The sequence below is a fragment of the Phaethon aethereus genome (assembly GCF_964289735.1).
Source record: "Phaethon aethereus genome assembly, chromosome: 4".
NCBI classification, from domain to species: Eukaryota; Metazoa; Chordata; class Aves; order Phaethontiformes; family Phaethontidae; genus Phaethon; species Phaethon aethereus.
The window spans coordinates 3,949,759-3,963,931 of NC_138578.1; the positions used below are offsets into that span (position 1 = coordinate 3,949,759).

The 14,173-nt window shown below is 42.2% G+C and overlaps 1 protein-coding gene across 14 annotated transcripts in view; it reads right to left on the reverse strand.

The window, feature by feature from the left end:
• Positions 1–14,173, reverse strand: part of CAMK2D (calcium/calmodulin dependent protein kinase II delta) — a gene marked incomplete at both ends in the record, with an annotated part of 157,292 nt that overhangs the window by 87,832 nt on the left and 55,287 nt on the right. For all 14 annotated transcript variants that reach the window (XM_081998736.1, XM_081998744.1, XM_081998732.1 and 11 more), the window contains one exon: positions 4,092–4,151. In XM_081998736.1, coding sequence (XP_081854862.1) covers positions 4,092–4,151 — 60 coding nt within the window. The remainder of the gene's footprint in view (positions 1–4,091; positions 4,152–14,173) is intronic.

Here is a 14,173-nt window from a genome sequence, read left to right on the forward strand (position 1 = left end):
GCTGGTTTTTTAGTTAGCTTCCATTTGTGACACTTGGCTAGTGAGAATATTCATCAGTGATTTAAATTTTCAAGCACGAATTCAGAACTTGTTATCTTACCCTAGTACAAAATCATTCTTTCAGTATAAATACGTAATAAGATGCCTCAATACTTACTTAACTACTTTATTTGTGAACATTTGGTAGATATGTTCATGCCCGAAATCATAGCCTGATGTCATAAATACTTGTAAAAAGACAGCAAAAAATATGTTTGTTTCCTCTCGGTCTTTTTGTGCTTAACATTTTACAGTGACTACTTGGGGAAATTCAAATCAAGAACTGAAATAAAAATATTTTCATGTGTGTCTCCTTAATTTCCAAATTTCAGAGTTTTATCCTTTTGAAAGAAAGCATTCTGATTTAGTCGTCTATTTCTTCCCCATATGCTCTGCTTTTCCAAATCTTCCGTTCAAATTCTACACAAAAAAAAAATTAAAACATTCATGTCCAATTTTAAGACTCATCTGCCAACACCAGAGGAACTTCTGAAGTTTAGTGCACATGAAAACAGACTAAAATTGAAAGGATTTCCTAACTGCATAACGACATGCGTCAAATAAAACCACCATCAAATCAGATATGAAACAGATATTAAAAATGGTATTGTTGGGAAGCTAAAAATAGGTATGTCAATTGTTAAGAAGTTTAGTCCTGAATTATTTCTTACCCTGATGAAATAACTAAATACTAAATATTTTTCTAGTTAGGTATTAATTGGACAACTACCCTGGAAATACAAAACCAGTGATCTGTAGAAGTTTTTGATAATTCCCTATTTTCTCTGGAAAGACAACTGGAAAATATTTCCAGTGGTTTAGAATCTTTTTTAAACTCCATTTCTCTAAAGAAAAAAAAAAAAGTCTTGCTCAGATGAAAACTACAATGTGTTTACTCACAGGCTGAAATCTAAAAATGTGATTCACCACAGCTGTGTTGCTTTACTCTGACTGGAGGGAAAGTATGAAAAAGGCAACTAAAAAGGCTTTTTTACCCCAAAGCCTCTGGTACAGTTTTAAAACCTGAAAAATAATTAAAGAAAGAGACCATACAACGCTGAAAAAAAAAAAAAGAGTACTATTATATATGTATTATTTTAGAAATAAAGTTAACCTGAAACGGACCCCTTTACACTAAGTCACTTTTAGAAGGGAGATTTAATCAAGCTAACTAAGAAGAATAAAAAGAATAAGCCTGAAAGAAAAGAGAAAGGATTACTGAGTTCTAACTTCAGAAATCTGCCACCCTGCAATGAATGTGTAATTCAAAGAGGCAAGTAACTAAAAAACCATTACACTGGAGGAAAATAAAGAAAACCACTGAGATCATCTTTGAGAAGCTGCCCAACCGATTAAACTAGATAGCTGCTTTCCTATAAAGTTTGCACTTGAAAATTTATTTTTAATATTTTTTTTCTTAATTTTCTTAAATGATACATATGTATTGTCAGCATGACAAGTTCCTTTGCAAAAAATCTCTTCTGGGCTACTACAAATTAATCTGTGGCAGTAAATTCAGGAGAAAATATAGATGAAGAAAAAAGCATGGATTTTATATTCAGGGACTCGCTAATATTTTTCAACAGGCATACTCTTTGTCATACACATAGTGCGAATACAACTTGTTTACAAGGGTTAATCTTTACCATTTTGAGACACGTAAAGCACTCTATAATCTCTGTTGTTACAGCTGAGCTACCTTACTCTGGTGTACTTCCTCCCTGGCTGTCAGTGCTTTCTAGTGTGATGTAGTATTATTACCCACTAGAGATGACTTTTTTTGAAAAAAGGGATGTGATAGTGACCCAAGAATAAGAGAATCAGTCGGGTACAGGCAGCAGGCGCCTAGAATGATTTTAGGGTTAACATTTAGCTGGCTTAAGGCACGATGGCAGGAGAAGGGGTGAGAGTAAACCGCTGCCAGGGCGAAGGAGAGGGCCGGTGGAACTGGACAGCCAAGCTCAGCCGGCAAACTTAGAATCATAAAGGCTGGAAAAGACCTTTAAGATCACCAAGTCCAACCGTCAACCCAATGCCACCATGCCCTCTAAACCATGTCCCCAGATGCCAAGTAGCTCCTGTGGTAGGACTCCAGAAGCCTGACATTATTACTTTTGAAAAGAGTTACCTTTCTAAGTTTACAAAAAGGGTTTCTCGTTTTTCAGACCACATTTATGATCTACCTCCAAGAGAGAAACCAGATACAAAGCGGCCTTCACTCGAGCAATTAAGCAAACAAGGAACTATTGTAAGCACACTAATTGCAAGAGGTTTTTTGGGGGCAGATACACGGGCAGGGCTGTCAGAACAGCTGACAGTAGAAACTGAACGACGACAGAATATAACGCCTGCTGCCAAACCCTGGCGTGCCGATTCTAAGTCATTAAAACCTTCTCTCAACAGATCTAGAAGACAGCATCTTCTCTGAAACAGGGGTAGAAGAATTCATCCATAACCCTTTGACTGAGTTGTGCGCCTTGGTGCAGGAAGCAATGCGTGCAATTTGTGCTGACTTACAGAACCTTACCTGCCTGTCACCAACGCTGTCATCGCCTGTTTGCATTTCAAGTCATACGTGCATGAACATAAACACTGTATGTGGAAGAGTTGGCCTGCCACGGAGGATCTGGACTACATCTTAATACTGGTCCAACATACTCAACAAACTGAAGACAGGCGATCCCGCGAAATCAATTTAGACATTTGTTTCAACTGTGCACTTCAACCCTTCTACTTCATCAGTTTGTTACTGGTTTTTATTCATCTTCCCTGGCTTGTTCAAACTCACAAATACACTCCAGTTACAGCAAGGCACACGTCAATGACTCGCGTCAGACTAGCCACCATACGTGTAACAACTGCGTAAGAGCTGCACCTCCTCCCCGAAACAAGTTGCACATTCCCTTGTCTTGCATCACTTCACAATGCAAAAATTTTGGCTGGGATAAAAATAACGCAGATAACACTACTCTTCCCCTTTACATTTGCATGTGAAAGCTCTAAGCTTTTGATACGGCATAAGAGAGCTTTTTCAGAGATTTGGCATTTCATTTTGAACAGTGGTATGTTTGTTTTCAATTTATGATTATTATTAATAGGAAAGAGCTGATTCTTTCCCAGGCATGAAACAATTATATTAGTCTAAAAATGTCACAAAGACCACTATTTGTTAGTTAAAAATGAAAAGGAGAGGGAAAAACAAGCAGGCTGCCAAGTGCTTTTGGAGTACCAAGCATATGTGTTTATTTAAAACATGCAGTGAGATTACTGGTTCTTCTGACAACAACTTTTAAGAACATACATGGGGACAGAGGAACAAGATGGACAGGAAAATCCCACTCTTCCGCATAAGTCTCAGGTACAGCAAATATCCTTGTGAGATACACCCTTGGCATATAATCCAGTGTCTGAAAAACCCAGATGCAACTCCCTAAAGATCAAGGTACTTACCTGTTTCTACTGTTCCTAAAGGAAGGAGACAGACACACCCCACCTCCCCAAATACCCTTTTTTGCTTTCCATGAATGCTTCAGTAGAAAACAGACAGTTTTGGAAATAAAAGGAACAGAGCTTTCTGCATCTACCTATTTTTTCTTACAGGAGAACAGAATCTCAAACACAAAATAAAACAGGCTAAAATAAGCATCTCTGTAAAAACAACACTAACTCTATCGACATTGGCCTGCCTCGTTTTGCAACATATGCTGTGAGATGAAATTCTTCTGCAGGTCTCAAAAAGTCATGAGCAGCACTGGAAATAACTCCTCCTACACACTGCTCAAAAAAACCCCGAACACCTGGCATAGACAGCTCATTGATGGCAGAGCAATAGCTCAAAGAAGACGAGAACAGTTCATGTTGCTTTAGGTGACCTATTGGGACATTACAACCCATAGTAGAATTAGAAAGGAGCACCACCTTATAAAGAAATAGTCTTGCCTGGAGATATTTCTACTTGACTCCCATGAGCTGTTATTTGTAGTTGGTATTTTGCATTTTCCCTCTATTTTCTAAACTGCTATCTACTGTATAAAGCAATTAAATGTTCCTACCAATATTGGGATGCTTCAGGAGGCGACAGATTCTAGCTTCTCTTTCCAGTTTCTGGTGATCTGTAACAAACGAAAGCAAAACAGTTGCTTTTAGTATGAAGATTAACATATAGTTCTGCGCATTTGCTTTACAGGAGCGAAAACAATACATCATCTGATGTGATCGGTAAAAAATACCTCCTTTATTTAGATCCATTAAGATTTTACATTCAAACTGTTTGTAATACTGGATTAGGTTACTGCATTCAGCCACGTCTTTGATGGACTACCCCAGGCAGCTCCATTAGAAGAATCAAGCTGCTGATTTATTGGGGAGAACATGAAACATTCACACCGTGATTTATAATTACCAGGCAATAAACCACGTTACAACATTAACCTAAACAAGGACAACCTGAACCTCTAGCGTTGCCTTAAATCCTACCTGTTAACTGCTTTAATGATAGCTAGTGCACCAGGTACAGAGTTCGACACGAGCCAGCCCTCCCACCACAATACGATGCTACAGGAACTTCCGATATCTAATGACCAGCAGTTATTATTTTCCCAGCAGGGTTAATCTCTCTCTCTCAGGCTGATTATTCATTAACCTGAAGACACCCTGAACATGTAGGTCCAGGTGTACCATCTGTTGGGTCCTCGTCTCCCTGCCATTTGATTCTTTTTAACCTTCGGGTAGAGCAGCAGTGAGTCTGAACTTGTACACCACTGAGCCCCAGTGACACTTTTGGAGATAAAATACTATTTGTTGTCAAGCTCCATTTTACTTAAGCTGATTTTTTTTCTAACGTAGTACATTTTCATAATATTTGCTCCAAACACCACCATTTATAGTACTTCTGCTGCATTTTGGTCAACATAAAGTAATATATTACTATTTTATATAATATATATGAGAGTGTTGGGGAGGTACATAAATTATTTATACTGGAAATACCTAAAGGTCTTCAGGTATGTTAAAGTGTCCAGTGTCAGGCAGTATAAAACACACACTGGTAACTTGGGCAATAAAATACATTATTTGGAGACAATAAAAACAGCCAGCTAGCGCCCACCGTAGTCCTGGAATTCCAACAGACTCCTAGCGCATCTATCCCCATGTTCTGCAGCATGATTTCTATGGCTGCTAAGAAGAGGCAGAAAAACAGCAGAGACCAGAAAAGAAATAAACTGTAAAATATTCTTGGAGATAAGGCTCTTCTGCTATTATTTTAACAAGCTCCGATTTGATATCCAAGGATATTATAATAACGAATCCTTCACAGGGATTCAAACTTCAAATGTCACACAGTTCGGGTTGTGCTATCTCTGCAACCCAGACTGTGCATGAGAACGCTCCCGACAACTGAAAGGGGAAATTCCACCCCATAAAAACAGTAGTCCCACAGGAAGTTTTGAGCTGTATAACCAGCATTTAGAGAATACAAAAAGTTTGATCTACCAAAGACCATTAGGCATCAGAACATGACAGCAAGAATGAAGAAGTTACCTGGTTTTGTAACATCACGCTTACAGATCTATTACCGTAGCTGTTCTCTCTCATAATGCCATCAGCGGAATCAGGTTATCTCTCCGAGCCACTAAATCCTAGCTCCTCTGATACCGCTTTGGCATCGGAGTCTATTGGACAAGAGTCAGAACAGGCTTCAAGAAAACACGCGCTGTAAGCCCCCTCCTCTGCCGTGCCTGCGTGCGGCATGTGACCCCACACCCCCCTCTCTCCTAGCTGGTGCTCGGCTCCCCGCATCGCCTCCGCGCTCCTCCTTCCGCCTTCCTCTTCCGTGGGGACTCCCAAGGTCCCCTGCTCAAGCCGACCCCAATCCAGAAGCTTCTTCCCAAATCAGCCATGGGGCGCCAGGAAGATCCGCAGCCACGCCAAACCGGCAGGCAGTTACCAGGCTGCGCGGGAAGCGCGCTTCCCACTCCGTGCTTTCCGAGCGGGCGTCGGGTGCCGCTTCTTTTCAAGAATTTAATCTAAGCATAGACCAGCAGTGTCTCCCTGAAAGCAGGAAAAGGGAACTCCACACAGGCGGCTGTGCCAGCTCAAGGGAGACGAGGCGGCCCGGCGCGGCAGCACCCAGCAGCCTCCGCTGCGGCCACAAAAACTTCGTCTCGTGAAACCGCAACTTGACTTTCCTGAAGATTGCTCCGGCTTCCGCCTGCCCGCTGCGGAGATGCTCCGCATGTGGCTCGTTGAAACGGGATGGAGAGAGCCTCCGGAGCACCGTGGCGACAGCAGCAGGCGCCGGTGGGAGCAGCCGGTGTGTACGGGCACGCGGCAGCGACCCTGAGCGTCCACGATGGTCCGGGAAGAGGCGGTCTCCCCGCTGCGAGGATTGCTTCACGTGAAAAGCATCGACAGCCCCTGCATAAAACACATGAGCTGCACTGGGAGCCGTGACCACAACCTGCGCATCTTCCCACCTGGCTGGCAATGATGGCTAGAGGAATATAGCAAATATTAGTTTATTGGTGAACTGTGGAAGCTGGGGGGTGGAGAGGGGGCTGGTTGTTTTGGGGGGTGGTTGTGTGTGGGGGGATTGTTTTTGGGATTTTTGCGGGTTCGTTTTTTTTTTTTTTAACTGTTACCAAACAATTCAACTCCGATGCCCTCCTGCTGCACTTAATTAAAACGCTCTTAAAAACGCAGGCACAATACCAAAGGCTTATACATATAGACCCAAGTGCCACATTCCGGCAAAGCATAAGCCTAGAACTCTGAAGATAAGGAACAGCAACCAAGCTGACCTCACAAAAGTGCCATAATACAGCCTGAAAAGCACAGCCTGTACAGACGTCAGAAAATATAAAGGCTTATTTAACACGCTCAGTAAGATGACTTTTGACTACCGCATTTAAAAGCACACGGGGGTAAAGGGACAAACCGGGCAGGAAAATCTTAACCTTCTCCTACGGAAGAGGTCTCGGGTTTAGCATGCACCCTTGCAGCGGGGAGACACTTGGCAGACAGCTCTGGGTCTGAAACATTCAGAACCTGCTCCCTGAAGCAAACCTCACACCAGGCTGGGTGAAGAGAGACAGACTGACCTATTTTACATTTATTTGGAAAGCTTGAGCTAGTCACCCCTTGCTAACTGAACCATCATAATTCTCCATGGGGCCCCAAAGCCTACGCCACTTGCATGAGAACATTTGCCAGCTTAACCCTCTTCTGTGTTTACTTTATTGTTAATAATAATAATGCTACTACTAAAAAAAGTAATTTTAAATTTCAGAAGTTCAAAATATAAAAAAAAAATTTAAAAAATCTGCAAGATGAGCTCAAAGTTCTTTTATAAAACTAAACTCTTCCACTGAGGATTTATGTTAAGATTTGTAAATTCAGTTGCAGCAAGTTTGAAACACAAGCACAGACATATACAGTTAGAGCATCTTAATGCCCATGAGCTTCGGCTGTAACTTAATCACGGGTTGACCAATTGCCGTATTATACACAACACACAGGGGGATGATCTGAAATGCAACCTAAACTAAGCTTGTCTCAGGGGAAAAAATAAAATAATCAAGGGACTATTGGTCATTTGGCATAAGCTGTCTGTCTCTGGTGCACTACCAGCACTACTATAAAAGGCTGCTCTGTACTACCCCAAGATGTATTTACAGGATTAGCCAGGGTAGCTAGAAACCTGGAAGATGTCTTGAGAGCCTTCTACGAAGTGCTAAATACATCCTATGTCGACTCTTCAGGAATAACACAGGTATAATACAGTCCTTCATCTCCGACGTTAAATATGAACACTTGAAATTTCTTTGCTATTGAGTGCTACACCATGGCTTCTGAACTGACACCGTCCACGATTAATTTCTCACAAACACTAAACTTTTCCATTGGTTATTTAACTGTTCTCATACCACACCCGAGAGAGCTCCGCGACCCCCCAGCGTGGGTGGGCACCACGGGGCGAGGCGATCCGGAGTACTAACCCATACAGCACATGACGGACATGATACAAATTTTCCTCCTGCTCCGGTGGGCAGAGAGTAAATTAAACAAGATGGAAAAAAAACCGGCAAGTAAACGTTACTTCACAATTTGCTAGGTGAAACAAACTCTCAAATGACAGAGCATAAACTACGTGGAGCTCTGAAAACGACGAGTCTAAACCTGCAAGATTCTGGCAGCCCTTGGCTCCCACTGATGTCACTGAGATTTTGGCATCAAGTGCATAAAGAAATAAAGGGTGTCCGCACGTGTTCATGTACTGAAAGGCTCTGAAATGACGGCCACTGTAACTGAACAACGTACTTCATTTATTCAACGCCCCGAATTCTTCCTGCCTACTGAACTTCCTACTGCTAACTCTGGCGCTTCAGCAGGCGCGCTTCTCTGAAAAAAATACATTTCCCCTCACAAATTAATAACTCAATACTGTTTCTGGGAGACCAAGCTTCACATCGTAAGGCCTGCCAATTCCAAGTGCCCAGGGAATACAGCCGTTACTCACGCTTTCAGCCTACGCGTCAAAGCAAGGACGCGCCCCGCGCGCCCACGGCAGTCGGCGGGAGGTAGCTGCGCCCGGGGAGAGCGCTGCGGGCTGCGCCGCAAAACCTGAGCGTAATTCACGAAGCGATCGCCGTCTAGTAAAAGGGTCAGCAGCACGCCATGCTGAGACAGGCTTCACGTTCAGCTCCCCTTCGCAGCCTGCTCACGTCACAAATACCGGAGCTGAACCTTTTCAGGTATGAAGATAGGCTAAATTATTAGTGCATGATTTAAGAACAGTCACTGCATTGATTTAAAAAGCACCCCTGATATTTTTGTAAATCACAATAAAAACATCTTACTCGGACATGCTGCTGGATGCACTGCAATATAGGGAGGTTACATCATCATCATCATCATTATTGACTGCATTACAATATTCCCAAATTTTCACCCCAGACTTAACTCGCATATTGACTGGTGCCAATTCGGTGGTATCTGGTGTCATGTAAATTATAATAATGAGCTGTCTGCATTTACCTCATTCGGTTGCTTGTGTCAGAGTAGCTGTTATTATACCTGTTATAAAAGGAAATGCTACGTGAACCTCACACCATACACATGGTACCATGAGGCAGCAGAAAGAGCATTAAATGCTCCTCGAGTCAGGGATGTAAGTGGCCATTAAGGTCCAGAAGATGACAGCTGCACCTCCAAAGGAATAAAGTAATCCTTAGTGTTGTTAGAGGAGTGTCAGAAACCTTCTGAGTAAGCCTGCAGTATGTAAGTTTTTGGGGGGAGGACAAAATGAAAATGTAACCTTGTGGGGTACCCAAGAAGACGACTCACCTTTAAAGTCCGCATGTTTCTTCTACATGTTTCAGGAAATACTGCGTTCCTTCCTCCCTCCACTCAGCTTATTTACAAGTACATCCAACTGCAAATGCTGCACGTAAACATCTATTTCTGTTACCCTGTTTTTCAGCCAGGTTTCAATTACTGGTGATCTGAAGGTGAATGTCAAAGGGCAGGTCAAACCGAAATACTTTGAGTGCTCAGCTGCCAAACATCTGAAGCGTAAGAAGGTGTGCCGCTGCACCCAGAGCCGATTAGGAAAGAAGTGTCCTGCCATGACGAGCACAGCGACGGAAATTACCTAGCAGGCAGCAAAATCCCACGAATCCTGAGAAAGCCTGTGAGAGCATCTAGCATAAAATGTTTAAGCTACAACAGTGTCAGAGGAAAAGCTCTAGAAAAAATAAATTCAATAGTAGGTCACTTGCTAAAAACAAAAAAGTTAATTCCTCTCATTTTTGACAGTATATAATCCATTGGCTATAAATGTGTTCACCTGCCAGTATGAAAAGGGAAAAGTGATTATCAGGAAGAGGAAGCCAAGCTTTAAAGCCACACATATAATAAAAAGGGAGCATGCAAGTACATTTATATACTTGCTTCCTTTGCTCTCATTTAATTACCCATACTCGGTTACAGAAAGGTCTCCTACACTATCTACTTAAGGAACTCTAAGAATGTTCAATGAAAAATACAAATAAGAAGCTCAAAAAGCAGCAAAGCAAACGCAGAAGACCGATTGCTCTACAAATTCTACATTGTTTTGTGAAAGCAAGTCTCCTTTTTTGTGAACAATGGCATCTACGACAGCAGCAGCTAGTTATCAAGGTTGGAAAAAGATTCCTGCCTGTGAAACACTGATACAAGCAGAAGGAAGGCAGCAATGAGAATAATACAGTATCAAATAATACAGTTTCATTAATGGAAAAAACCTTGCAGCCAGCTACAAACAACTTTAATGTGACACGTAGCCAAGAAAAAGAAAAAAAGATCTAATGCACTAAACCATGAAAAATTCAGCTTTTACAAGAACTAATGAAATTCTGTGAAACCTGAAGCGAACAGAATATGGATGTGTAAAATTTGCAGTACTGACAGGCTGTAAGAATGAAAGACTTGAACTAATCCTAATTTGATATTCTAATAGGCAAAAATCTCATATTACAATTTATGACATTTCTATCAAAAAATTAGACTGTCTGTATAGAGATTATATTAGATGGGCAAATAAATAACAAATTAAGTGGAATCGAAATTTACTTTATTGCAAAAACTTAATATACCTACACTACACCTATTTCTTGGATTAAGTCATAATACATTTTATAATTAAAGAGGGGTATAATTAACATCTTCAGCATAAATCTCTTCTACTATAGTGTCATGATTCTTAATCCAAAGTGCTGATCCTGCATGATCACCCAGATTGAGTTTATCATCATGGCAGAAATGTCTACCACTCACCACCTATCAACACAAGTATCTAAAATTCAAACTTCTCCAAAGGAAAGTCTCTTTCTAACAATAATCTGTAGTAACTTTGGTGTTTTTCCTGTTGCTATTTTATTACTAGAGCTTGAAGTCCACAGGGAACAATGTAAGCGCATCTCCCCAGTGCTAACTTTTATATCTTTAGCCCCTATCTGTCCGTACACTTCTCTTTTCCCCGACTATTGACAGGCTGTATTATTAGTCAGAGTGAGGGGATGTATGTTTTCTCACACAGCTTGCTCAATCTTCTTGCGGATGGTCTCTACAAGCTGCTTCCTGCTTGGTGCGATACCCTTCAACACTTCTCAGGGTTTTTTTCCATATTTTTCTTTAGACAGCTGAGTGAAGAGAAAAACAAGGGGCTCGAAGGCTCAAGAGACCATTCAGATCGCACCGCAGCATACCTTAGAGCCTACCCCAGACCACCTTGGCCATTACGTTCTCCCATGGAAATCAGCAACTGCAGAAATTCTGAAAACAGGATGCACTACACACAACACAGCTCTGCTTTCTTTTTATTATTAGGACTGCTTTGACTAAGAAAGCTCTCTCTTTTGCTCTCTCTTTCTCCCTCACAGAAAAACAAGGCTCCTATTAAAAAAAAAAGAAACCTTGTGATGCATTAAAAACTCTCTCTTCATGCTTTTTTGTGTTTCTATCAGAATTTACACTTTACTGTCGCAGAAGGTAACTTCTGGGCACCTACAATCTCACCCTAATAAACTCTTTGATCTTAACAAGAGACTATTCCCTGAGACAAAAGGTGGTTAAGGTCGTTGAACTGACAGGCAGCCAAACGTCAGAGACCTTTGAGCCTGCTTAGGAGACAAAGCCCTTTGCTAGAGACTTAAGCCCTGCTCCACGTAAGTTCTGGGCAGCTGAGTTGCCAGGTAGGACCTAACTACCCAACCTTTTAGAGGTTTCTGGGCTGTGCAGAGACATACCTAACACCTGGTAATATTTAGGCAGGTAGCTGTTGAATGCGAGTTTTCATGGGCACATCGGCGTGAAGCACCTGAGGTTTAGAACTGAAAACAGCTTAGCAGGTCTGTGAATGTGTCGCTTTTCTTTCCGCTTCTCTTTATCACAGGAGCGCCGGGCTTTTCCTCCTTACGTGAGGAAGGGAGGCACGTAAGCGGGCCGAGACTCTCCCTACCAACTTGCGCAGTGCTTAGTCTTCACCTACCTTCCAAGCCATGCAACAAGGACGCAGCTCTGAAGGTCTCCCACCCCAGACCGCAAGCACATCTACAGCTGCTACAGACTTTCAGGCCAGGACCTCTCTTTGCACAGGTTCCCTGTATTCTTTTTTAATTAAATCATTCAAAAGAACGTATCTTCCCAAAGTAGAAGTTCTGGGGCCAGTTCGTAGGCTGCACTGACACCACTAAGTGTCAAGAAGAGGCGGGCTTGCAGCCATACTGCGCTCCTCCCTCGGCGGCAGAGCCTGGCCGTAGATGGAGAACAGCAGGCAGACCACGCTTCCCGATGGGAACACAGGTTGTCCGAACAAAACTTTACCCTCTTACTTTTGAGGAACTAAAAGGACTATCTGCAACCAACGTATGGATGATGCTGCTACAATGCAGTGGCACGGATGAAGTTAATCGAGCTCTCCCTTGAGAAATAAATGTGCTGCGTGGGGTAAAAGTATGTAAAATTGCAATGTAAAGATTATGACAAACCCGTCCATGTGTGCAGATTCTAGGCCAAAAACCCAGAGAGATGCAAAATTTTATTGCGGGGGGGGAAGCATCAAAGAAAGCTTGCCTTTCAGTACTACCCAAATGTCAAATGTGATGCCTGGGTGACCTGACACAGCAGACATATTCTTTCTACGTGCTTTTCCCTGACGGTTACGCAACCCAACTCTTTGTAACTCAGTGGCGGAGACACACGGGTTAACAGAGCAACACCACCCCCCGATTTTGTCAACTTCTCTGACAAGTCTATCGAGCACAATGAAGTATTCTAGGTATCATGGAATGTAAATATTTGTGGTTTAAGGGTATATTATGTAAGAGGAATTGTGGTGTTGCAACAGTGACTTGCTTTAAGTCTAGGAATGCAGTTTATACACAATCTAACTGCATCAAATACACTTTTTAAACTCTCTCTGAGGAAGTATTAAGGCTCTGGAAACAGTCCAGCTCTATGGACCGTTCATTTCGGTAAGTTGAAGTCATTAATAGGGACCAACAATATTACTAAGCCCCAACTGAGCTGGTTTCTGTAAGAGATAATTTATAGACCTTCAGCAAGTTGCAACCCAGTCATTTTCAGCCTACAAGATAAAACAAGAACCACACTTATTCATACAGCAGTACATCACGCAGCCCTTTGGATTTTCCATTACTGAGTTCATGCTACAGAGATGCTCACATAACCCTCACTTACCCCCTCCCCCCCCCCCCATTCCTAGAGAAGGTAAATCCTAAGGAATTCGGTCCTTCAATTCCTAAAAGCACTTTTTCAAAACGAACGCTCTAGCATTCGCTACCTGCTCCTGGGGAGCATTTGAAGGCACAGTCTTTACTTATTCCTCTCTCCCTAGTATTTATAGCTAAGAAAGTGGGACATTCTTATAATACACAATTACAGGCACTGAGAGTACTCGTCTGACCCACCCCTCCTAATGTTTCCTGAACAGAAGCACACGCCAGGTGCTCACTGTTATAGATGCATCTTTTCCACGGACACCCGGGTCCGTAATGGGTAAGAGTATGCAACAACAATAGCAGAGCCAATTCTTTTATTGGGCCGTTGGTCAAAGGCATCAACGGACCAGAAATCAGGGCGCAGAGTATGCCTCCAGTTATTTCTGGGGCTATGTTCGCATACACACTTCTGTTCAATCAGGCTTCTGAATATCAAGGGAAAGCAAAATGTAGTAATCCAAGATGCTTTGTAAAGTAATAAATAAAAACCACACCTGTTGATTTTCAAATTCTGCCCCAGGGCATTAAGAAAACAAAAGGCACATTTGTGCTCAGCTGTGAAGGCTGCCAACAATAGCAGTCTTCAGCTGGCTGATGTTCCTGTAGGGCTTTCTTCTACTTCCCACCCACTTTCTATGTTAATATTTTAGCATTCATAGTCTGTGTGAATCTGATAGACACAGAGACTTCACTCCTACCTACAAAGCATGCTTTAGAGAGTCAGAGGTGGTACAAGTGTCTCCAGGCCACTTCATCAAGACACTTTAGCCCTGATTCTATGGCCCAAAAGAAGTGCAAGATATTCTGGCATTTCTTCTGTTTCTAGCACCACTGCTGAAATTGAGGAGCACGTG